This window comes from Halyomorpha halys, unplaced genomic scaffold (genome assembly GCF_000696795.3).
Source record: "Halyomorpha halys isolate HHAL.00 unplaced genomic scaffold, Hhal_1.1 Scaffold263.1, whole genome shotgun sequence".
Classification (NCBI taxonomy): Eukaryota; Metazoa; Arthropoda; class Insecta; order Hemiptera; family Pentatomidae; genus Halyomorpha; species Halyomorpha halys.
Window position 1 is genome coordinate 928,258 of NW_027105032.1, and position 26,197 is coordinate 954,454.

Here is a 26,197-nt window from a genome sequence, read left to right on the forward strand (position 1 = left end):
CTACCATGTTTCTTATCTTTTGTGGCGATTGTCGGAATACTTCTGTATGTGCATTTGCGGATGATATCGCAGTTTTAAGCACTAGTATAAATGCCGTTAAAGCAATTTAACAGGCGAAAATAGCTGGACAATGCAGAAAGCTATGGAGGGGAATTTGAATTGGAAACATAAATTAGAAGTACGAAGAACAATTTTAATCATTGTTTGAAAACCAAGATAACTAAATAATAATAAAAATAAATAAATCTTTAACTAATTCATTTCAATTCCGTACTCTGTAAAAGCATTTCCAAATACCAATCACGAGTGTATTTGACTTCATCCATAATTGTATCTAGGTTTAAGACTCAGTTTTATAAAAGTTGTATTTTATATAATCTTCGTTTATTATTTATCCACATCTTCACCCAGAAATCTTCAGTATAGCATAGCACTGGTAAAAAAATAAATTCTTCTTAGAGAATACTCTAAAAAATCAGATAACAATTTTCTATTGAATCAGAATAGAAAAATTGATCGTACACTTAAAACAAGGTCAAAGTATGAAACATTATCTCTGGTTTCAAATTTCACTGTTTCCAATTTCAATGTAACTACTGAATGAAACATATGGTTGGTGAGGGTTTCGAAGAAGAAGGATTCATGGTTCGTTAAGCACATGGCAAGGATATGGAGGGCGTTGCTTGAAATTACCCCAATTCTGATGGGCAAATGGTCGAACCAATCGTCCGTGGTCTACAGAATCCTCAAGTTTCCCAAAAGCCTTTGTCTTCAGCTGCTGGAGCAGGATGTCTTCCGACAATGCCCAGGTAGTTGAAAAAAAATCTTCCTCAAACAAAATGATTTTGCCAAGCTACAGTGGATATGCTTCTTAAGTAACATTAAGTATCGGCCATTTTGTATTTATTAATCTATATTTTTTTCTGTAGAGTAAAATCTAATTATTTCGTGTAATTACTGCTATTTTACTTGTATTTTTTTTTTAATTTTCTTGTTTTTTACTCTTTATATTTCTTCAACGTTATTAATTTTCTTCTTCATATTAAGAAGACGTTCTTTAAATTCCATATTAATTAAAAAAATATATTTTTGATAACATTCACTGACGGTCGTCCACGTCTTTATAGGAGGTTGATTTTGTGTTATAAGAAATTTTAAAATCTTTTATGCTACATTTAGTGTATTCCTTGTTTTAGACGTAAAATTGGCGATGGTTATTAATATAATTATGACGGATTGCAATAATTAAAATAGTTTTATTATTATATTGGATTAATTTTTTTTAAAAAGTAATATATAAATAAATACTTACCACTATTTGCCGGCGAGCAGGACTTCTCGGGGCGTGATATCCTTTCGGAACCTGCACAGAAAAAAGTGGTTAATTAAACAGCCATAAAATATAAAATATTTTTAATAGCAGTCGATTGTACAAAGCTATTTTAAATTGTGAGGCTTTCAAAAATGAAAATAAGTGAGAATTGAATACTAAATTTTCAATAGAACAATAATAAATAATAAAAAGGTAAAGGCATTGTTTATTGTAGAATTATTATTATTCAAGAAAATTATGTTTTGGAATGATATTTAATGGTAATTAATTATAGTATTTTACTTTACTATCATTAATATAAATTGATTTAAATCCGTTTTAAAATAGATAATATTTAAAATATATTTTTGAAGTTGGTATAATGGTAAATTTCTTATGTAGTACTAACAAATTAATTTTTGGTTTATTATATTTTATAAGAGAAAAAAATAAAAATTTAAAGTTTTAGATTTTAATATACACAGAATCTAAAAAAAAAATTAATAAATTAAATAAAAAAATTAATAATCCGTCTGTCCGGGACTTTTATTAGAGACTGGTGGGCCATTTTTGTTTGATTTGGCTTTTAAGACACAGGTCATCCACAACGATCCTGGTAATCAACATTACCATTCACCACACCTGTGCAAATTTGTATTAAGTTATTATAGAAATAAAAAGCCACTGTGCATTAATTTTAGAGTTTTTAATTAATTAATTTTTTTTTCTAATACTTGTATTTGTTCCTTATTTTTAAAAACCTAAAATAAATTATTTAGAAAAGTATAATGTTCTTTACAAATACGAATCGTGACCGCTTACATAAAAGGAAGAGTAATTCCTCAAGAACTTCGAAAATAAAGCGCAGAGCATTATGGTGACTCGACTGAGGAAGGTAGAGCAAGGGGACAGGAGGTTAGTATTAAAACGGAGTTGTTGGTATCAGCATCGAGCAACTATTACTGTAGAGATAGGTTATTGAGTGAATGCTAACAATTCATTTTGTAGTTGTACTTCGTATTATAGATTATATTCCTTCGATATTTTATTGGTTAGTTTATTCAATACCTTCAATGAATCCAGCTATTTCCTAGTTCGTTGCCCATATCATTGGCTATGACCTGCGCCATGTTGCAATCCCTTCATGAATGCTTCTTGCTTAAAGACCTGTAAGGCCTCCGCTTGGCAAATCCTAAAGATTTGAACAGTTGAGATTGCGACAGGCAGTATGGAGCAGACACCGTTAGATTTCGCAACGGTAGCTTATGCAGGGAACTGTTTTACTTTCATTAGTGAACAAATGTTTTAATATGTTTTAACCTAGTTAGCATTAATTGCTTCCACTTGTACAATAGCCGCTCATATGGAAAACCTATCATTAAGGACAATTATACTGCCTCTGTGTGCGATCAACATTTGCTTTCACTCTGAGAGAGAAGTGCAATTGAGAAATAACAGAGACGGTATTGTCAACATGTTTTCATATGATGTCTCTTAAATATTATATTTTATACTCTAAATAATAATATAAAATTAATTTCTACAATATAGTATTCGTTATTCTTGATTTGTTGGGTTATCAGCTGCGATGATTTTGATGGCGAAACGTCAGGAAATTAGTTATTACTTATCTAATATTTGAAGACTTAGGGTTTTTTTCGGAATTTTTTGAATCTTTTTTTATCTTAGCTTGTTATTTATTTATTTTAAGAAAGGAGAAAAATTAATGTAAGGTATTCTCTAATATCACAATTCAAAACCCTCATAAAGATCTAGAAGGGATGCGTTTTGTTTTCCCACTGCAAGATATGAAAATTAGATTTTTTTATTCACTAATTAGAAAATTTTTACTCACATTTTCCGAAGAAATTAGGATCCGTGACTGGAGTTAAATCACTGAAACGGAGAAAACATCTACGAAGTTTTCAAAAATTTTATCAAATTCCATCAAAACTCAAACGTATTTTCCTTGGTTAAATTTTGAAAATAGCTCCGATTTAGACCAAATTTAGGGTAAAAATGATTTAGTACAAATTTCGTTTAATTCCGCTACTTCTGATCATACATTCCAAGAAGTAATTTTCTGGACATGTTTATATTTAAAAAAGAGCCGTCAATTAGATTTTTTAATAAATTATTTATTTCTTAAGATGTAACACTTCTCTTCGTTCTTGATGAATCAACCTGTGGAATTAAATAACCTTTGACGGAGGGATCGGGATGAGACAGTATTAGAATCGCAATATGAAATAATTAAGAAGGGAGACGCCCTGACCAGGGGAGTCTTTTTTGCCTCGACCAGGCCCCTCGCTCGAGACTTCCACTTCCTAAAGTGGCCGTTCGTCGAAGGATTAGTATGCTGGGCTGGGCTCCATTTGCACAACCCTTCCCTCCTTGGATAATCACTCCTTGTAGGATAACTGTCCTCTACTTCACTGTGCTTTGCTAATCGTCCAAGAGTCCCTCCGCACTGTCGGGAATATCTTGGTAAACCACGGCGTAATCGGTAGATTGCCGATGGGCATTGATATTACTTTCACAAAGTCGTTGGTTCCGGAAAACATTACATATAATCAAGCATAAATTGTAAAAAGAATAAGAAATAAAATAAAATATATGATACCTACGTCATAGAAAATTCGACTTATCGAGTTTTGACCGTATTTGCATAAGATAGCAAAATAAAGGCAGGGGAAATACAAAAAAAAAAATCTGAAAGTCCATCTCAGAAGTATCGCCTCAACTTCTCTCGTGTTTCTGGTTTCACAAGACATATTCCGAGTCATTACCATCCGAGCTAGAAGCGGTGATTAATACGTCGTCAGTCCATCACAACTGTCAAAGGCCTTCACGCTCCCTGGTCTTAATTTAAGCTAAACTCCTCGTGCAGAAGTCAATGGACTACTTCTACGCCTTGTCCTCACCAGGGTTGTCAAGTTACGGATTTATCATCATAATGCCTTCTTGGTTATTTTATTTCCTATTCCTGCTTTGACAGATACGGGGCTACGGGAACGAATGTTTATATAGTGGACAGGGACTGGACATTGGTATTCGAGAAAGAACTTAGAAGATGGGAAACAGGGAGCAAATGTTCCATTTGTAATAAATTAGTCGGTGTTAGCCCTGTCAGGCGGGGTCCGGCAACTGCACTCCTGGGACTTCATTTCTTCCCCGTCTCTCCTACTCTAAATCCTTTTCAATGTTTTACCCTCACCTTAACGCCTCTAGTTTATAGTCTTTTATCCTATAAGACTATTTTCACCTTGTTTTCTACCTTACCGATGTAAGAAATGCAATATATATTCTGGATTCTAAAATCTATAAACTTTTTCTGTTTTCAAATAAATAAATAAATAGAAAATGATAAAACTGTACATGAATATTACAAACGCCACTAAACATTTATATTCTATATAAATGTTTATATTTTCCTTTTAAACGCATACATACAAGAAGAAGGGATTGTACCGTATTTATTTATTATTTTCAAAGAAATAGTTCTTTTATTAAACAATTATTTGACTTTCGATTTTATCATAATTGTATTTTTACCTAACATGGATTAAAGTAATTAAATAAAAATGAAGATATGATTACACCCATTTTGGACGATTAAGAAAATAGAGAAAGGTTTTTGTTTCTCTTTTTTTTTTTTATGTAATAAATTACTAAAATTGAATTAAATCAACCAATATTTTGGCGAAATTTAAATCACTATAAGACACAGATAACACACTGCCTTGGACTTTTGCTGTAAAATTTAAAAAAATACATATCAAGGTAGTTTATAAAAAAATATTGATTGCTTCCTTATTGCTCATATGAGTAAAGTGCATAAGCATGTAAAGTACATGAATTTAATTTTTTTTTTTATCTATATAAACTAATTAAATAAGATAATTTACGAGCACGTCTCGGTCGGCTCATGGCAGTAAAATAAAATCCCCGGGTGGTTCTAATTATATGCAATGTAATTGTTGTGTAATGGGAGTATGCTTAGTGTTACGAGTATTCCTAATGGGGTAAGCAAATTAAGTTAACGAGTTTCGCCTCCAGTATCCTTGGAATCTTAATGACAAGGAATCTCTTCATCATCTCAAATTTATGTTAAAAACCTGAAGGTATTGTTTTCTACTCAAGCAGATATATCTGCAGGGAATCCATGCCGCGTATCGGGCTGGAAGGGGTATCCACTAATACAGACGTATAAATAGCAAGCAGTTTGGAAACAGTTAGAGCGATCAGTAGAGTGAAGTTGACAAAGCGGGAGTTTTGGCCATCCGTCAGCGGGACCCGAACCTGTAATCGCTTAACTGCCCTGCCTCATATAGTTGAACATCTCCACTACATCTTAACTAAACATCTTCTTTAGCGCCTCCAAGCTACACCTGCTGGCCCCGTCTTCGCCTTCTAGCTCTCACGAAGAGATTGATGACCACTTTGTGGAGAGCCACGCTTGTATTAGTTCTCTTCTATTAGCCTCGATGTTGTTCCCTCATCTCGGGACCAGTCTTATCTCCTAGTTAGCATTCCCAAGGATTTCTTCCTCCGTTCTGACAAATATGTGTACAGTTACTTCTCAATCATTTAGATTTCTGTGGAATTCACACATAATTTGAGTAAAAAGAGGTTTAAATAATAGAAGGAATTTTGACTTGTACAAGAAATATTTTTTCCTTGAAGAAGTTTGTCGGGAGGTGCGGTCAGCAAAGAACAACATAAATAAACAAAACAATATTTATTTATTTTATGCCGACGTTTCGACCTGAGTTTCTGGTCTTCATCAGGGATAGTGGCGTGTAAAGGGGACGGGAAGATGCTAACTGCGGTCAACTATCTATATCTCATTAAGAAATATTTTTATTTTATTTTTTTAAAGATACAATGAACTAAAGTAAAGATGATTTGAGTAAAAATGGTAAAAACATAAGTATTTTCATGAATATCTATTGTACAAGGTAGCATATCGCCTTTATTGCAGTCCTTTAATCATCCACTTTTTGTAAATTTATATTATGTTACCTTAAATACTTACTACTGAATCTCCACATAACTTACTGTATGAATATTTCACTATAATTTCATCACCACGTAATCCATATCTGGACCCCTATACAGTCTTCCGTCGTGGGTGCTGGACGATAAATATGTGAAATTTTGTCTGTGGGTCTCGTGGAAGGATTTCGCTAACATTTATAAGATTTTTGATTATATGAGTATAAAAAACTGATATCATAATCATTTACACCACACTGTAACTTAGTAAGGAAAAAAACTTAAGAACTTCTTCACTAAGGTTAGGTCTTCTCGTTATTTTTTATGGAAAATGGATGAAAAGTGATTTAGCTGTTTTATTGATATTAATGAACCTAAAAAATAAATAAAGAAAAAATGGATAAAAAACAACTCTCAAACTAAATTTTAAAAAAACATTTCTCTATTACCCTTGTTCACATATAAATTTTCCTCTCTCCAACTCAATTTGGACGGAGTTGTACAAAACCTTCCCTATAGATTTCTGTAGACTTGATTATATTATATAATTCATTTGTGGAATATGTTGCCATAGTTTCGTCAAGACATGTACATGTACAAGACACATTTACATTTACTCCCCTCCTCCCACAATTATATAAGCGATATCGTTTGCGAAGGGAGCGATCAATAGAAGATAGTGATTATAATTAATCTCAGCGACGATGAAAGGCAACACCCCGTTATATCATTAACACGAGGGGATGGGTGCTGCCCCGCGGGCCCACAAAGGACCCAGGATACCTAAGGAAGATTAAATAGTCAAGAATGTGCGGAGTCATCCTAATATTTCTTCGTGGCGGAAGGCGACTCAAAATATTGTACCGGTCTTGTTGGTATTCAATTAGCGGACAGGCCAACTGTATACTGATTGCCTGCCTGTATGTTTCTACTGCCTCGTTAAGGAACGGTCGAATCCATAAGCCTGGAGAAACTTCAGTCGAGGTTTTAGCTGCATCATGCAAAATACTTGCTGGAACAGGAAAGTGGTGATTCTTGGTGATTTTGAGCGACTGCCATTATTCAACGTTGGCCCGAGGTTAATAAGATACCTAGAAACTCGAGACTTAAGGGTCAGTTCCTATATTAAAGCGCAAAATATGAATTGGATACGAAAAAACCTTAAGTACTAACTGTTTATTTATTTTATTTTTTTTAGCTCCTGGTTTAGATATTTAATTTTCGGAAAAAAAACGAATTCTGATAATACTCAAATAATTTTAAATCCCAAATATTAAATAATTTTTTTCTTGTTTTTCTCAATTGTATATAAAAAAAAACTTTTACAAGGCAAAAGTAAATTTAATTAACAAAAATAAAACACTTTATGGCTGTGATTTATTATAATTGTCTCTCTTAATAGTTTAAAAAATCTTCTCCCTATTTAAATAATTATATTTTATTTCTCAAAAGAATCATCAACGAATTTAATTGAGAAGTAATAAATACCAATTAACTTTTTTTCTTTTTGAAATTTTAATATTTTTTTATTTATTTATAATTTTTGACGATTTTGATAAAACATAAAAATATGTGGAAACAATATACACTAAAAAAAAATTAATTATATAAGTAATATTAATATAAAATCACTAAAATTGTACAGCTTTAATTTTGGGAGATTGTAACATCAACCCTATTCTTGGTACGGGACATGTGTTGTATAATTTTTTGAATCCTCAAATCCAAAAATCTTATGAATTGATATAGGGCCAAATATCGATAGTTCTAATGCTTATCTAATAGGCGGTATAACAGTTGTGATATGAGACTCTTGTTAGAATGTGAAAAAATAAATATTAATTTAATGTTAAAAGAAATCTAAGGATATTTGCCAAGATAAAGCAAAAAGAGACAATGCCCAGCTTTATTTTTCCGTCTTATTTTTTAATATAAAAAAAATTTCGTTCTTGTTCTTTATATCCCATAAAATAGATTAAAAAGTGATGGTGAATTAAATTTAAAAAAAAACAACCTATGCTAATTATTATCTTAATATATATAAATAATTGACCGTATTGATTTAAATTATAAAGAAGAGGGCCAGGAATGCGGTCACAAGAAAACAAAAATAGTTTTCAACAATTTATTTACCGACGTTTCGTCCCACTTCGTAGAGCTTTATCTGAGCTGTTCCAGAGACCAATTATCAATCTACCATATAATCAAAAATGTATTTTCTATAGATAACTATTTTTTTTCCCTTGTGACAGCATTATTGACCATCTTCTTCATAATTTATTTTCTTAGTGTTGTTTATTTCAACTGAAATAATAGGAAAGTTGCTTTTTCAACTCTAAACCTTACAGAAGATCCGACTATACATCACGTGCCTAAACAAAAGGTTATCGAAGTCCTACTGTACATAACGTAGCGTCCTATGAAATATTAACGGCTTATTGCAAAGGTCCATTTCCCCTAAACGAGGGAACAGAACAGCTATGACTGACATTTGTGGCCCGCCGTCGAATATAATTAGGGTGTAATTCGGGTCAATGATTGACGTAAAGGTCAGTACATTTATGCCCTATTGATATTTTCGGAAAACATGCACGGGACGGATATCGCATGCCGTCCTATATATCGATGGGTGCGTTCATAACTTGATTGCTCATTGAAATCGTGGAAAGGTCTCGTGTTGGAACATTCGATCGAAGACGTAACATTTTTAATGATTAAACCCCAAGAAAACCTGAACAACTTTGGGTATTTGTAAATACAGTAAAACCCCACCTATCCCTCCTAAACAGGACCAAAAAACCCTGATTAGGTGGGAAATACGGTTAATCCAAATTGTGAAAAAGAAAAAGTCTTTAATATTAACTCATATATCAATTAAAAATTAAAAAGAAACATAAAACTCGAATTGGAAAATTTTTTTTTAATCCATAAATATTAAAGATTTGAAAACTATTTTAAACTTAAATAAGCAAGATACTAATTTTCTCTTTCAATAATTTTCTGTCAATATTTAACGACAAAATAATTAACTCAGAGAACCAATCATAGCTAATAATTGTTCGTAATTAAAAAAAAAATAATCATTCCAAGTCAATCAATGGCTCATAAATATGGAATTTGAAAATATAATTAAATAAATTACGAAACAGAAATATTTTCTATTTTCTTAATACAAACTTGCCTAGAAGAATATATATGTATTTTTACATCAAACATCGATTTAGCGACTACATGATTACTTCATTCGCTGAACTCATGTTTTCTTCCATAAATTTAGTAGTCAGCTGTTTAATTTCAATTACTGTAAGAAGATTAATATGTACTAAACGTATTACTTTTAAGTGTAAATGATACTTATGGTAGATTATGAGTCAAGATATCCTTGAGCTACAGTGTACATCAATTATTATAATCATTACAGCTATTTGTATATATAACCATTTATTTATAATTAATTTTTATTATATATAATTGTTTGTCCTCGATGCGTTGCCGAGTACCGTAGGCGATTTTAATCTGCTAAGTATCCTTGCGTTAATGGTATAATTATTAGAAACTTTACGGCGTCTACTTATTATAATTATATTACTATTTTATCATCAGCGGAAAAGTAGGTTCATCTGAAGGCAACATAAAACTCGTGATCGAAAAGAGAAAAAAAATCATATCAAAGCATTATTTGAATAAAATTTACTTCAAATAAATTAATTATAGGTAATAATTTAATAATAGATTTTATTATAAGTTAAACTATTAGTATTACCTTTTGAGACGTACAATTTTTATATCATAAAAAAAAAACAATAAATTAAATTTTGAGAAACGATCAAAATTATTTTTATAGTTTTTGGCATTATCTGAAATTATTTTGGTTTGTAACTCACTATTATACACAATTGCCTATTATACACAAATGCCTAGTTTGAAACACATTTAGTGTATTTAGCATTATTCCAAGTGATTCATTTAAAATAACATTGAAAACATATCATATTTCTAATTTAATTTTTTAAAAAGAAGGAGTTGAGAAGAAATAAAGGATAAATCATTATAGTAACTTTTCGTAGAACTTAAATTAAATATAATTACGTTAGTCTGTAATTTTCGTTCGGAAGTATATAATAAAATTACCGAAATCTATAATAACATTAGAAATTCCCCCGGATTATATGGCAGCAGGCTTTTTGCAATTCTAATCTGTTCCTAGTAAGATTGACGAACGTCCGGCGATTCTTCTGTGCTCGGTTGAGTAATATTACATAGTACTTGTTAATCGTAGTATCATAGATTGAATTTTTAAAATTTCTGAGAGAAATTTTTGGAAAATATCTTAAAACGAAAATATTTAAAATATTAGTTTACTCTATAGATAATTAAAGCTGCTAACTAGTTACACATAAATTAGGATTATCGATAAGATTAACTTTTTTCGAACGGCTTTAGGAAACGAAGTCTACAGGACCTGGACTCAAAGTACTTTGATCTTGATTTCCTGCCTGGACTTGATTAACCTATCCGAAGAAATCAATGACTCGACAGACACACTGAAGGAGTGGTACAATATCCTGAAGGTGGGCAGAAGCGATAAGACAATGAAGGAGAGGGTGAAAGTCCTCTGGAAGAGGAAGAGGTCGATGTAGATGTGGGAGCTGGCCTCTCAGGGGATGGGGTCGTAGATGACTACATTAGTGACTGTCCCAGCTCTAATTCCATTCCCACCCTCGTATAGAGCTCTCTCTCTCTCTCTCTCTCTCTCTCTCTCTCTCTCTCTCTCTCTCTCTCTCTCACACACACACACACACACACAACTTCCTTTGTTCCTACTCACGGCTTGCACTCTACTAGCATTTATACTTCATGAGATCAACGGGGACTTCCTAAACACACTAAGAAAAAAAAAGAAGTTGGCTACCAAAAAGGATCAAGGCATGCTCACTCACAGATGTTACAGCATTATAGTCCTGAATTTTTTAAAGACAAACAATCTAAAAAAAATCTTACTTTTGAGGGGCGATCTAAAATAATTAGGTAACTTTAGAGGTTTTATTTTTTCAAATACAGTATCCTTGCATGATTTGTTTATTTTTATGGACAAAAATGTAAATTTAAAAAATTGGAAAATTGAAATAAATAATAAGATAGAGCTTTGCATTATCAAAGGTTCGAAAAATGTTCTTTTATTTCTACTAATTTATTTAGATCTTTTTAAAAGTAAAACGGAAGGATCAATAACATTCCCCTAATCATAGAATTTTATAATTTAAAAAAGATTCGTTTAAATAATGCGCGTTTCGCTATTTTTTATTCAAAATTTATTTCACAAGCTTTGCCAAATTTGATATTCCTATTTGTAGAGCCCAAAATTCCTTACTCTAAATATTCTAAAAATTTATGTACCATGCTTTCGCTTGGTTTTAAGATCCATATTACTGACAGAAATTGAACAAATTACACTATAGGATTTAAGTAATCAAAGAGGAAAAGGGTGAGAAGCGTTTGTCCCTAAATAATTTTAAAAATCATTGGTAAATTTCTGATCTAAAATTTCAGAATTGAGCTATAAAAGTTGAGGTAAAATATTTATCTCAAATAATTTAGAGAATATGTATATAATTGACCGTATAACTTAAAATATGAAGATGGTCAGGGTTGCGGTCAAAGCGATAGGTTAAACAGGTTTCAAATTTATTATTGAACACACTTCAACAAATTGTAGCAAAACTCCAGCATGTATTAATTCTGTTATTAATTATTAGAAAAGTCAATATATAAAATAGTTTCAAGTACTCTTGAGTGCAATAATAACCACCATTAGATATTAACCTTTAAAATCTAACTTTTATAGTGGTTTCCAATCATCATGTATACAATCATTTAATATCATTTTTGATTATTAATAGCAAAAAACAGTCAAATAAATAATTACTTTAACATAATTTTGTTTACTAACCTAATTTAATTTGATGATTTGTATAAAATAAAAAACGCAGTTTGTTCTGTTACAAGAAACAAATTATGTAAATAAACGTTTTTGTCTTATCAAAGCAACCTTTACTTAAGTTTGAATTATTCGTTCAGTAACGAAGAACTCAAATATAACCTGACCAGCGAGGCAGATATCGTTAGCGGTCCCGATATGGAACAACTTCATCGACCGGTCTCCGGCCTAATAGCAGACCTTACGAACCCTTTGTCGGCGCTATTCAGATCAGTTTGCCAACGTATCCTTAACGTCGTAGGGATATATCTCTATGTGAGTCTGTTATAGGTTCATTATGTACTTTCATTGAATACGGAATAATTTACATTTAGGATTAAAAAAAAAATTATAAGAGAAACGGACATATGTAGGCATACATATTGGGTTAGTACTTAGTAAAGAAGTACTGTTTCCGGATCATCGGTTGTTCAAGAAGGTGATTGGGTCGGAATCACGCTCAACCGCCAGGTTTTGTCCCCAACTAAGTGAGTTCACTTTATAGAAACTGAATGAAACCCAGGAATATATTCTGAACGCAGAATCATCCGACGGTAGAAATACACTAAATAAAATGTAAATTGCATAAAATTTGAAATTCATATTTTACATAATTATAGAGCAGTTTGTTCAGAAAGAATTAAACTAATTGCACCATAGATAATCCTTCCGATTCACATTTCAGTAACACACAATTTAAATTTAAGATTGAAGGGGGAGTATTCTTAATCATGCGTTAATAGAATATTTTTTCGAATGTTCTCCCTACGTTAAGAAAACGCTGAACCAACAGGACTTTCCTTGCGAGACGCACGTCAATATAAAACCCTCGGGACACACAGCCCGGAAATAATTGGTCCATCGTTACAGATGTCAGAGATCAAGTCGGAGTGAATTCGATAGATCGGAAATAAAAGAGACATGATATGACAACAATTTACGGAGAAAATATCCATTAAGAGCAATTAATAATGTGTAATTAGAATTAATAACAACAGTCGTTAATGAGAAATGAATTCAATTCTCATTATAAAATGGCCAGTTATGCCGCAGGTCAAACTTATGGTTCTAATTTTGTATTCACTCTTTTTGGAATATTTGCAAGCATGAAAACGAGAGAAAAGATCTCACTTTTTAGGCACAAATGAAACTTACATAACATCGTGTGGAAGTTATATTTTTATATCAAGTATCAGGTGTTTTAATTTTTCATAACAGTGCAGAATTTGAAATTTTAAAATATTTTACCACAACTTTTGTAGCTCAAATCTGAAATTTTAGAACAGAAATTTATCAATGATTTTTTTAATTATTTAGGGACAAATGCTTCCCACCCTTTACCTCTGCATAGTGACTTCTTTGAATACTTATGGTGTTATTTGTTCAATAAGAAGAGAAAAAAAAAATTAATCAAGACCTATTGTGTTTTGATTTCTGACTATTTAAAACTCTTATGGTTTAAAAAAAAATTGTTTGTTTTTTTATATTTTAAGGATTAATTTTTTTCTCTACAGTTTCCTGTACTTGAAAAATGGGGGTTTTGTTTGTTTTTAAAAACAAAAATCTCAATTTTATATTCCTTATTTACTTTTTTCTTCCTAGATTTTGTATTTTGTTAATGTTTTACAAATCTTCTCTCAAAATATTTATATGTTAGTGCTTACGACATAAAATTAAGATACAGAAGAAATATGTATATTTAAGAAAGAAAATATATTCTGCGGTTTTTTTTTTCTCTTATCATTAAACAGTTGTTTAATTTTTTTTCTTATTTCTTGTATTTCTCCTTTTATATTTACATTGTCTATAGATATTATTTATATATTTCTGCCCCTTACTATGTTACTATGGATACATTTTATTACGGTTTGCGTTCCGCTGGACCGCTTTATTCCATAGTCCTACCGTGTCATTGTAGTATTGTAAATAATTATATTACTCCATACCATAAAACATAAATGTTCTGAATAGATATATGGTATTAATAATGCTAGAAACTAAATTATATCTGTCCGATTGACGACTGTTATCCGTAGGTTCTAGGGCCGTTTGTAACGGCTTGAATAAAACAATTTTATCTGAATAATACATAGCGACCTTGTACAGAAAGCCTTTTATATTTCAGATCTTCTTTTACCGCTCCATACATATTTAATCCACCCTTTACGTTCAAAGGCCCGCCTAAGCCATGAGCACCTAATCAACTCGAGCTTTTTATTGTATTTTTTCCACCCATTTCCCTCTTTTAAATTTCATTTAGTTACCCAAAACCTCTTTTTATTATTTTTAAATCTAAAAAAAAAAAAGAAAAAAAAATGAATAATGTCAATTTATTCATGACCGCATCGAGAAACTGTTGTTTTAAGAGTCACTTTTCTTTATAATTTTTTTTTGTTTTAGTTTCTTCTATTTCGATGTTAATCCTTTTGTCTTTTTTAACGACTGTTTCACTTTGTCTTTCACAATGAGGAGTCTTGTGCTTCTCCTTTATTCGATTTTTAATGGTCGTTGCTGTGAAAAAAGAGAATTTATTCCGCACCTTATCACAAACCCCGTAGATAAGTAATTGTCTCTAATCCTGTTTTGTTTTAACTATTACTAGAAAAATAAATTATGCATGGCAATGCTCGCGGCATTAAACGAATTCATTTCCATATAATTGTCTTGTCGGCGAGAATCGGACGTAGGTCCCTTTGTCTCAAGGACTGTGTTCGAATTATCTTTTACTACAGTATCCTTTTGTAGGGGAATGCAAATGAGATATTAATGGTTTTTGTAAAATATTATTCACATCACGAACATTTTCAAGAACGTAATGACGTATAAAAGATATTTATTGAGAAGCTGAGATCCTAACTGATATAAACTTTAAAATTTATTTTACTAAATTAAAATTGTGATGTCTAGTATCAATTCATTCAATTTATATCGTCGGTTAAAGCCAAAGTAAATAGAATTATGGTTACATATATATATATATTTAATATAACAACTTATTTATATTTCTGATCAATTTTGATTAGTGACTTCAAATATTCAGTTTTGTATTTTTTTTTTTTTTATTGGGGAAAGAATTAAAAAACTACATTTAAATGCAACAAAACCTAAAGACCAAGCCGCATTGTCAGAGTTCGGACGATATTACTATCAAATATTATTGAGTTTCATAATAACTTTTCAAAATTGAATTTTTGAAAATTAAAATTATAAAAAATGTTCAATTGTAAATTCGATTAACAGATAATAACCCCACCCCGATTTAATTCATCCCGATCAGTTGGTAAATATTTTTGAACTTTCTTTATTGATATTTATAATTATTAATATCGATACATCGATTATGTATACGGTTCGTGAGAGGAGAATCGAGTTTGTGTTCCCGATTCGGTTTGTCGGCCGATTGGCCAGCTTGATTAGTATTTGAGGGGACGAGATAATCGTTGCCATGGTTACAGTCGGCCATGCAGCCCCTAGCAATTAAGACAAGTCCCCCAGCTTTCTATTCCTTCTACAAATAAATCCCATTTGAAATATCGTCTCAGTGATATTAAAGTATTTGTATATCTTTGCCTCTGGGTCGACGGAGGGGATCAGTATGAGGTAAATAAAAGAATATCGTATGGAGGATCGATATATAAACTGATATAAATATCGGAGGGTTCTTGATGTATCCAGATAATACAACTAAATTAAACTCTTACATTTAATTTCCATAAGTTTCGGCCAGACAATTGTGTGGTAGTGAAATTTTATTTTTATTTTTGCGACTTAAAGACGTTATGTTGAATTAATGAAACAATCGTTTTTCATATGTTATCAAAACAAACATGAGGGAGAATTATTTTTAATTTTCTATGTAAAAATTCATAGAGTATACTCTGCTCACATTTGATATTTCGATTCTTTCTCTCAATATATTCTGCTTCAAGTTTCTCAGATCTAAGTAGTTGACGAATATGTCTATAACATATATGTAAAGAATAAAAGGGCTGAAAGGAAATCCACTTATAGGTGACTGGTCTCCTTGAATTAATACTCCTTGTAATAATTATCTGCCCTCCGTGGGTCTTCTGGTAGTAATCCTCTGCAGAGATCCTTCTAATCCTCTTTACCATGCACCACGGCTAGGGTTTCATTTGCAATACTTGCAATAACAATCTGATCCTAAACTCAATACTCCAATATGATATTCAATTACCATGAGTTTGAACATTTTCCATGCAATAAGCGTAACCTTACTCAACATGCAACTATCTAACGAGTTCTTAGATCTCCAAGGCAATAGCTTAGACGTTTACGGCCTAAGTAGCCCCTTGGGATTTAGATTGCCTCCAACTTCTGAGAATTATCGGCTGGCCTCAGGGTAACGGGGTGAAAAAAACCCAAGGCATTGAGAGTACGCGACAGAATGCGAACCTTCGTTAGAACAAAAGCGATATCCGCGTGACCTTTCAACGCACAAGTGATTAAACGTTGATTTGTATTTTTTCTGCATTTAGTTTTTAAGGACAATATCAAACACTAATGTCAACATAGCAACACGTGAAACGATGCAATATTTTATTACACAACGTTTTAACGAGAGTTTGACATGTCTAAAACTATAGGTACATCAGGAATTTGTATTCTGTGGACTCTATCAATCAAGTTAACAATGAAAACACACCACACATATCTCTCCCTTTCCGATGAAAATGCCAATGCGTCAAAGCCGGTTAAAGCCTTGCTCGGGACAGCTTCAATTAGTTGTAACTAATATTAATTGAACAATAAGTTATCAATCGGGCTTTCCCCCATTTTCCACCCCTCGATAGGAGGAGCCATTAGCGGGGCTGGAAAAGAAATTGGCCGCTGGAACTGGAAGTAATTATATCTGGCTATGGTAGGATCATTAAAAATATATCTCGGATATAACGCTTGCTCTGGACATTAATAATACAGGGGGGGGGGGGTGAATTGCGCAACTTTCCTAACCCCCGGCCTCCATTAATCATTAAGTTTGGGACTGAGAAAGTTCCCTACTGGCCCTTCTCTCCCCACGTTAAACGCTTTTATCCATCGGGCCTTCTACAACTTCCTTATACTTTATTCTCGATGGTCTAGAGTACAGTTAAAAGAATTGGAATGCTGAAGGAACTCGATGGTGTGGTTAAACTGCACTGCTGGGTAGAGGTTCGATAAAATCAGGAAAATAGGTTATAAGAGGAACTTATTCCCATAAAGACGGGTTTTGATTTTTTTTGTTGTTTTTTCTACATACTAAATGTCTAAACAGATCACAGCATGGAAAAAACTCTTTTTGCCATCTTGTATTCTTTTCAAAATTCATTAAAAAAACTCGAGTGATGTCAATTTAGGGAAAAAGATTATGATGAAAAAGATCATGGATATTGGTTTTAAAAATAAGAATAAATAAGAAAATGGTGGCCGAAATGATAAAATAGTCATATATTTTCAGCACTGACTGCTCAATATCTTTAATGCTGTTTAGGGCAGGATAAAAATTAATAAACCCTTTTATTTCCGTAAATATCATGGTATATTTATCCAACTTGATTTGAGTGCTAATAGACATCAGTACATCTTATGACTTCAGATATAAAGTTTATCAAAACCCACTTTTATTTCCAAATAGCTTGATTTCATGATTTTTAGCGAGTCAGAAAGATAACTAGAAACAACAAAATGTCGAACCACGTCATACAAATACAAACAATTTCTATAGTCTGTTTTTTTTTTAGGATTTTTAGAAAAATGGTTTTTGGATTTCAAAAATCAATAAGCATGATTTTTACCTATTTATTACAGTTGTTGATATTTATGTAACTATTTAATTTTTTTTTCATATTATGATAAACTAATTAAATATTTTTCAGTATGACAACAATAAGCATATTCTCCTTACTTTGTAGTATTAAAATTATTATAATTTGAACTGAAAATGATATTAAATTAGGCAAGTACATTTCCTCAAGTCATCCTAATATTATTATCATTTTTACAATTTTATTTTTTACGGTAAGTTTATTTCATGTTATGAGTCGAAGCATTAATAAAAACAAAGGGACAATTTCACGAAGGACGGCTGACTAAAGCGCTATTCTAAGCAGAAAGGTAGAACAATAACAGCGGTGTTATTGCGAATGGGATAAGTTTTCCAGAAGAGGCGCGGAACTATGACTTGTAAAGAGGCCGTCACAAAGGATATGTAATGGGGGCCTAATGGAAATGAAAAGAAAACAGTTTCGAGACCCCGTTGTTTTTCTATGTAGATGGTTTCGACCTGCGCTGGCCACTAACGCCGGACTTTGTCATGGAAATATAGGAACCCCTCTTAGGCCATCATCTGTTCAGGATCATACCGAATTTCCACCTTCGTGGGGTACCTTTATATATATATATTGTGTACATAGCTGGACCAAAGTTGAATAACTTATCCATTCCGAAATCATTTAGTTATTCTATAGTATGTTTAATGGTTCTTGGTAAGAAATAGAAAGTTGGCCATTATAGAAGAACCCTCTTGTTATTTAGTTTACTGTCCCAGAATCGTCAAGGTGGTTTAAATAATATTGAGAAATATTGAATTCTTTTGACAGAAATCTGTGGTTCTCCACAAGGTGCTTGACGGAAACCATAACGCTCTTAGAACTGGAGGGTGGTGGAGAGCGTTATTGCTCCTTCCATGAAAGGAAATATTTTGATAGCCGTTTTCACTCTCGGTTGGGTTTTAATCTCGCCAAGAGTGGTCAAAGAAGATACCGCAGGGTCAGGTACCAAATGGGGTGGACAGACACGTGCCGATACAATGTTACGCAGGAAGGGGTTAGTTTCATGTGCGTTCAATATTATTTATGAAATATATATTTCAAAGTAGGGACAATTTAATGATGTAGATTAAAATACTCTTATAAATACAGTAATACTTCTAAATTTATGTTTTCGAGAATGTGGTTTTATACTCAATCTAACAAAAAAAAAATGGAGATCCAGAATTCTGAATAAAGTTGGCGGCTAGTCGTTTGAAAGTGTAGGATTCAACTTAAGCAAGATATCGGATGAATAACACACATCGTTTGCAGGGGGACTAGCTACGAAACACACGAGTTGCAAATCTTTTTTTGTTTAATACTTCGAAGTATTTTTATATCGAGTAATTTTATATTATCTTTTCGTTTCATGGCCAACCTAAGCTCTAGAGGATGATTTTGTTTTACATAGGCAGCTGAAATGTCAGGGAATCAAAAGTTTGTTTCGCAATCCTGATCTGAAGGAACAGACACTCAACATAGTTTTATTAGCTGGCTCTTAGGACAAAACACATATAAAAGCTATTTGTTAAAATTCTAAAAACATTTAAGGTTTGTTTAAATTTTTTTCAATTTTCCGTTACCTTGCCCAGTTCGATGATAGTCCAAACTCATTTGGAATAGGCTATAATTAGTACATTATTTATTGGTATTTACAATATAAAACTAACAATATACAAAATAAATAATAAGAATACGATAGGTCATATAAATGAAAAAAACATTCAGGGATTTTTCGGCTAACACTAGGAATAGTGTTCAGAGTTATTATTTTTAGTTTTATTTTTTTCGTAAGTTATGTCGAAAATAATACGTTGTTAAAAAAGAATATGGAACAAAGAAAAATAAGGACTTATTTTTTTAAGGATGTTGATACCAGAACATTTTAGAGTTTCTCCAATGTACTTACAATTTGTACTCATTACATTATCCCGAGAAATTCGTAACGGAATCTCGGATTAATCACGTAGAGACTTGAGATAAACGGGATTTTTTTTCTCCTAGCTAGCTAGCTATGAGAACCGTGCCAGCTGAAGACTCCTGGAAGAATGGCAGCTTCTGGTGTCCCTTATGCGGCAATAGTACCCCGAGGAATGCGGGATCAGCTGGTAGATTCCCAACATTTTACCGGGAAGAAGCATGTGGAAGAGCACTGATGCGAGCCATTAAAGGTACATTAGAAAATTAAAGGTATTCGGCTCGCGGGGGAGAGAGAAATGGAAGGATGATGAGACGGCATCGGTCAAATCTAAAACTAATGCCACTCCGGGCCTAATCCTCGCCCTTGATGTTAGCATTGGGGGGGGAGCCCCCCTTCCTTTCGACGAAATATTTTCAGCTCCTTACAGACCGACGCGCTGTCCCATTGTGACAGTTTTGCGCAATTTTCTTCCAAGACTAATGACATAACTCGACGCAATGCTATTCAGCCTTTTAATCAAACTTGTGCGGTAAGCACTGCGCTTACCTCACGGACTATGGCATTGTCTGTAGAATACTAAAGACAGTTTACTTATATTTAATTTATATTTAAAGTCGCAACTTTAAAAAAAAAAATCAGATAACTGGAGAAAAAGATTGAATTCCGCATTTCTTGCAAATGATGTATCTAGTCCAAGATCTCTACCAATACCTTTTAATTAAATTCTTTGGTTTTTGGGGGAAAAATCGAGGTAATTGAAATAACGATAATAGGACGTGACGATATACATATTGCAACTTTGCTGAAATAGAACCATATCTGAAATATATATATATATATAATAATAATAATAATAATAATAATAATACAAAGATTGCATTTGACTTATTCCATCGATTGTATCCTAGACTATGGTTACTCAGTGGTGATAGCCCTCACTAGCTTTGTGACAGTGTCGATAGACCCGAGTAGATAATGTAATCAAGTGATCAAGCCAAATCCTATTTCATTTTAAATAAACTGTTTTTTAAATCAACGTAACAACACCATAAAAACCTCTCGAAAATCATTAATAATTTTAAATAAAGAAATTCAAAATCAAATAAAAACAACGAATTTATTACGAATTTGAACGACTTTATACATTAACTACTATATTGATTGCATTGAATTAATTTATTTAATTTATCTATTTTTATAGTCATTCTATAATCATTATTAGGAAGATTAATTATATTAATCTAAAGATTAAGTATATTAAATCGTTTGGCGAAGTTATGTAGATAATAGCAACCGTAAGCTTTTTGCTCATAAAACCAAAAAATAAAAAATAGCTTTACTATCCTTAATTAGTTTTGTAAGATAATTATTGATGATTGGCCATAACCTGGACTATCTTCTTACACTTAAATAATTGATTTTTTTTTTTTATGATTCATCTTACCTCTGAGTAGGTATTTTCATTAAAACGAAGTCATATAAATAAAAATGGCATTTTGTCCTTAATCCCAAATTAAGATTATCAAAATTTTTAAAGACATTTTCGATAGCATTGAAAAAAAAAATTGAATTTCCAATATTGTATAGATATAACATCTGATTCTTTGATTTGACACTTCCTAACTTAAGGGTTTTTTATGATAACAAACCAATATCAAAAATATTATGAATTATATAACTCATCATAAAATTAATAACATTTTCAAAGACATTTTACGATGATTTATATAAATCATATAATTTCTTCGAAAATTTCCGGCATTATATACAATACATAATAAGTTTTTCGTAAATTTTATCTTTATTACCATTGTGTACTAAATTAGATGATTTTACAAGATAATAATTTATTATTATTATTATTATATAATACAATGGAAAGAATCACTTATTCACTAAAGCTCTTAAAGAGAAGGCTGATTTATTATTAGCCGCGCAATTTGTCCACCTTTGTAGAGATTTTCGTGTCGTCACGCGATCTTTCTCCGCTGTCAAAATATTTCCCCTGTCAGCTTGGCCTTATTATCTATTAGTCAGTCTTTATTTAATTGAATTTATTAGTTAATTAATTCAATTTATTAAAAATAATTAAATATAACAGTGACAATTTATTGCCTTATTTTTAATAAAGAAGGTAATTGTTCTCTCTGATAATTTTAACTTTTAATAAAAAAATGGATACTTAAACGGCATTTTCGATTTTTAAATAAAATTTTGTAATTTGAAAAAAATACACTGCAGATCGCTATTGGATAGAGTAACTACAATTGAAATTAAAAAAAAAAATCTGTCAATAAGAAATATATTTATTAAAAATAAACAGAACGCATAAAACAACTACGTAATATTTTTTGTTAAAAAGTACCCAATTTGTAAAAAAAAATTAAATAAAAAAAAAAACAAGCAGATTTTTTACGCGCTATATAAAATATATTTAATCTAGTCCTCAAAAATGTTGACTAAATAATAATTATAATATTAGAAATAGCTTCTGATTGGCTGAAGATATTTTCCCACCCTCTATTGACATTTAGATGGAAATTATCCCCGTACTCACTTGTCTCAAGCTCTTACGACACTCAGAGACTTTCTGCAACTTCATCGTTCGACTCTCAGCTTAGAGCTAACCGCTAGTTGATAATTCACATCAGTAATGGCCTTTATTAACCATAACTACACCAAATTATTTTTTTAATGTTCTAATAACACCGATTTAAAACAATCATTTCGCGTTATATATATTAAAAAAAAAAAAAGAAATTATATTAAAAATGACTTCATTTTTCCGATGGTGACCATGAGGATTATTTTATTTAAAGTTTGATTATTCCATGATCTTTCATTTTTTTTTTTTTTTTTTAATCTAAAATTACTTTAAAGCATCTATATGCAGAAAAGGCATCAGTGTGACAAAATTTGTTCGGTAACTTCTAGCCTTTAACAAACTGACGATATATGACTGATATTTTTATCAACTTTAGGTTAGGAAAATTGTTGATTTTAATAATAGAAACAAAACAGAACTAAGAAAAAAATATTTCTTTAATTTTTGCCCATTCGCTAACACTTTTGACAATGTTTAAAATATAACTTTTTTAATTTACAATCTAAAATGTCAAAATAAGCAGCTATTGCTTAAAATGCTACTCCGGATAAGAGCTATTTATGGTATTTTTTCTTTGCATTTACATAAAATCACTAACACTCGGTAAACAAATTTGTTTTAAAATTGATAAAAATAAAGACAAATAACTTTTGATGAAATCTACACAAATACTCTGAGCTTAAATGTCAAGACTTATATAAAAATTATTTATTGATATAAATCCAATAGAGTCATGCTATGCCATGGGATCACATTCTTACCCATATGCTTTAATGTAAGTCAATATCGAATTCAATAAAGTCAATAATGAGAAAATTTATTTTATTTTTAAATACCTATTAATGAAAATTGTTATATTTTATTTCCATCTTTTTAATTAGATTTTTAGAAGCTGGTGTTTTTAAGATAAAAAAAAAAGATTGATCAATTAGGGTTCGTCTTTATACAAGACCCCTTCTTGTCAAACCTCACACATTTAAAAGATCATTGCCAGGAGTCCATTGTACTACAGCACGTGGTAAATACAACCCCTTACAACCTGCCCCTATTACAATAAGATGGAGCCCTAACCCTTCGGCTCAAGACTTGAGACAGTGGCTTTGTCGCGGTAGGGTTGCGCCGCCACGTGCGGACAGGTACGCGTGTCCCACCTGTTTCCACGTACCACCCCTCAGTGACTGCTGTTGGTTATCACCCTCACACCAGTTGTACGACATATATCAAGGTCCAGTCACAACTATATTACTCGAGTATCTTGGACGGGAAAAAACAAGGCAGTTATAAATGATACGGACCTTGTGTAATAAAAGTGATCGTTAGGTATACGAAGTGTTTTCAGGAAATTGATTCGTCCCCTCTGCAGTAGAAGGATCTTATGTCATTCTATCCTGTTTATTCGTTTTTTATCTTTAAGTGACGTTTTCCTCAACAAATAATTATACTGATATCATTTTTTTAATATAAATCTATTTGAAATTTAAAAAAAAAACATTGTAATGATAATAATGATATATCACAAATTAAACAAACATAATATTTGTTTTTATGAGGTGTAGAAGGCGGGTGAAACCGCGGGATACTACTAGTAATGAAGTAATACATCTTTCTTCAAACTTTGTATTTAATGCCCTTCAGTAAGAAAGGTTTGCAGCAAAGAACATATAAATTTCAGATGAGATACAGTCCTACCTAGAGTCCTGAACAAATATTTTACTGAAGCGGCGCAAGAGGTCCGAAGGGGAACGGGGGATGGGAATCCGGTTAAGTTTAAATAAAGACCACTTGGTCCGGAGTGGCCCTTTTATTCAAATTGGATTTTAGGGTTTAAGGTTTTGAGGGGAGGGTGCACTCAGGCAGGACAACCCGATTCCCAGGGTACATCGGCCGGCCGCCCTCTACCGGACCGACTCTCAATTAAGAAATTAATTGAAGTGAAGATATTCCGAGTGGTGTCTTGAAGAAACTTATGAAGCCGGAGGATAAGAAAAGTGTGTAATGCAGAAGTCGCATCACCGCGATATAGCTATTTTAATTACACACCCATACATGTGTGTCCCTCTAGAACTAATTCCTCTAGGGAATTGCCGTTGCCTTGCAAAAAGTGTGGATATTCTTATGGAGGAAAGTCCTTTTGGTATACTAGGAAGCAGCGTGGTCTGTACGCATCCGACAAGATGGACCTTGGCTAAAGTAGAACTAAATCAATAAATTAAAGTTGCTGGTATTTGTAAATTACAAAATATGTATAAATCTATCTGTAAAAATTATTTTTCTTATGTGTACTTAAAAGTTTCAGAAGCTTATGATTTTAAGTCAGGCTTAAATCAATAATCAATTTAATCGTAGAATATCAACTACCGTTGAACTCTGTATACCCTCCTAGGACCGACTAAGACTTCACTGGGATATATAGTTAATTCTGGAGTATATAAAAAAAAAAAAACTCAAATATTAATTTAATTCATACATTAGGTAAAAATTAAATAATATATTTATTATAAATAAATAAAAAAAAATATATATTTCTTTAGATAGATGAGTTAATTTAAGTGAGCTATCTTTAAATTTGTATTGTAGTCAAAAAGTTAGTTATTTGGTTGTATTTCATCAATGTTAATCCCACCACTTTATTTTTATTTTACCACCAGTTAATCCGGAGTGCCGTTTAAGAAGGATTTTACGGCACTAACATCCAACGATAAACTAGTTTTTTCATTTTAGGAAGATATCCCGGGTGGCGGTCAATATAATTAATTATTACTATTTTGTACCTTTATTGACAGCCCTTCCCCCCCCCCCTCGGACTATCTTGCTACAATATATTAAATATGGCAACTATTAATAATCCATTATTGGTTTTTATCTATTACCCATTTAACCAAACATACTCAAATAAGTATTATTCTTAAGTTTTCCGTAATTTTTTTTAATTTAGTTGTAAGCTATATGTATTTCATACCAATTCTTAGTTTTAGCTAATATTTTATTATTTTAATATAGCACAATATATTTATTCTCTTTAAGGGTACTTAACTCGATATTAGTAAATGTTTTTAAGGAAACATAAGAAAGATCCTTTTACATGGGGTACAGTGGGTGAGGAAGACAAGATATCCTCTAATTATTTTTGGTGTTATGATCACTCATCGAGAGACTGTAACGTCGTAGTACATCGACCAACAATCGTAGTAAGTAAATGTTCTAAAGGAAGAAATGCCCTTTTCGGAGAGCAGGAGTGGCGGGTCAGCGCCGATTTACGGTTTAGTTAATTTTGCAATGAAGTTCTGTATTAGTTAATTGTTTATTCTATGATAATAATTACTAATGAAATATTATTTACGGTTGCTTCTTCGTGAATATTTAGAGAGAAAAATGAAAATTAAGTGTAAACAATGCTATTTAATCTAAAAAGTATGTTTACAACGGAGATGGATTACACTTAATTTTCTTAATAGGAGTTGTCACAGGAAAAATGTCGGTGTAAACATACTTTTTACCAAATTTTTGTCTAATAAAAAACTTATTTTTTAATTAACATACACAATTTTGATCCATATCACTCTCAACTTGTATT

At 31.7% G+C, this 26,197-nt stretch overlaps 1 protein-coding gene across 4 annotated transcripts in view; it reads right to left on the minus strand.

The window, feature by feature from the left end:
- The window catches only part of LOC106680472 (POU domain, class 2, transcription factor 3), a 135,989-nt gene that overhangs the window by 13,298 nt on the left and 96,494 nt on the right, over nucleotides 1–26,197 (minus strand). For all 4 annotated transcript variants that reach the window (XM_024359257.2, XM_024359256.2, XM_014420208.2 and 1 more), the window contains one exon: nucleotides 1,313–1,363. In XM_024359257.2, the coding sequence (XP_024215025.1) occupies nucleotides 1,313–1,363 (51 nt within the window). The remainder of the gene's footprint in view (nucleotides 1–1,312; nucleotides 1,364–26,197) is intronic.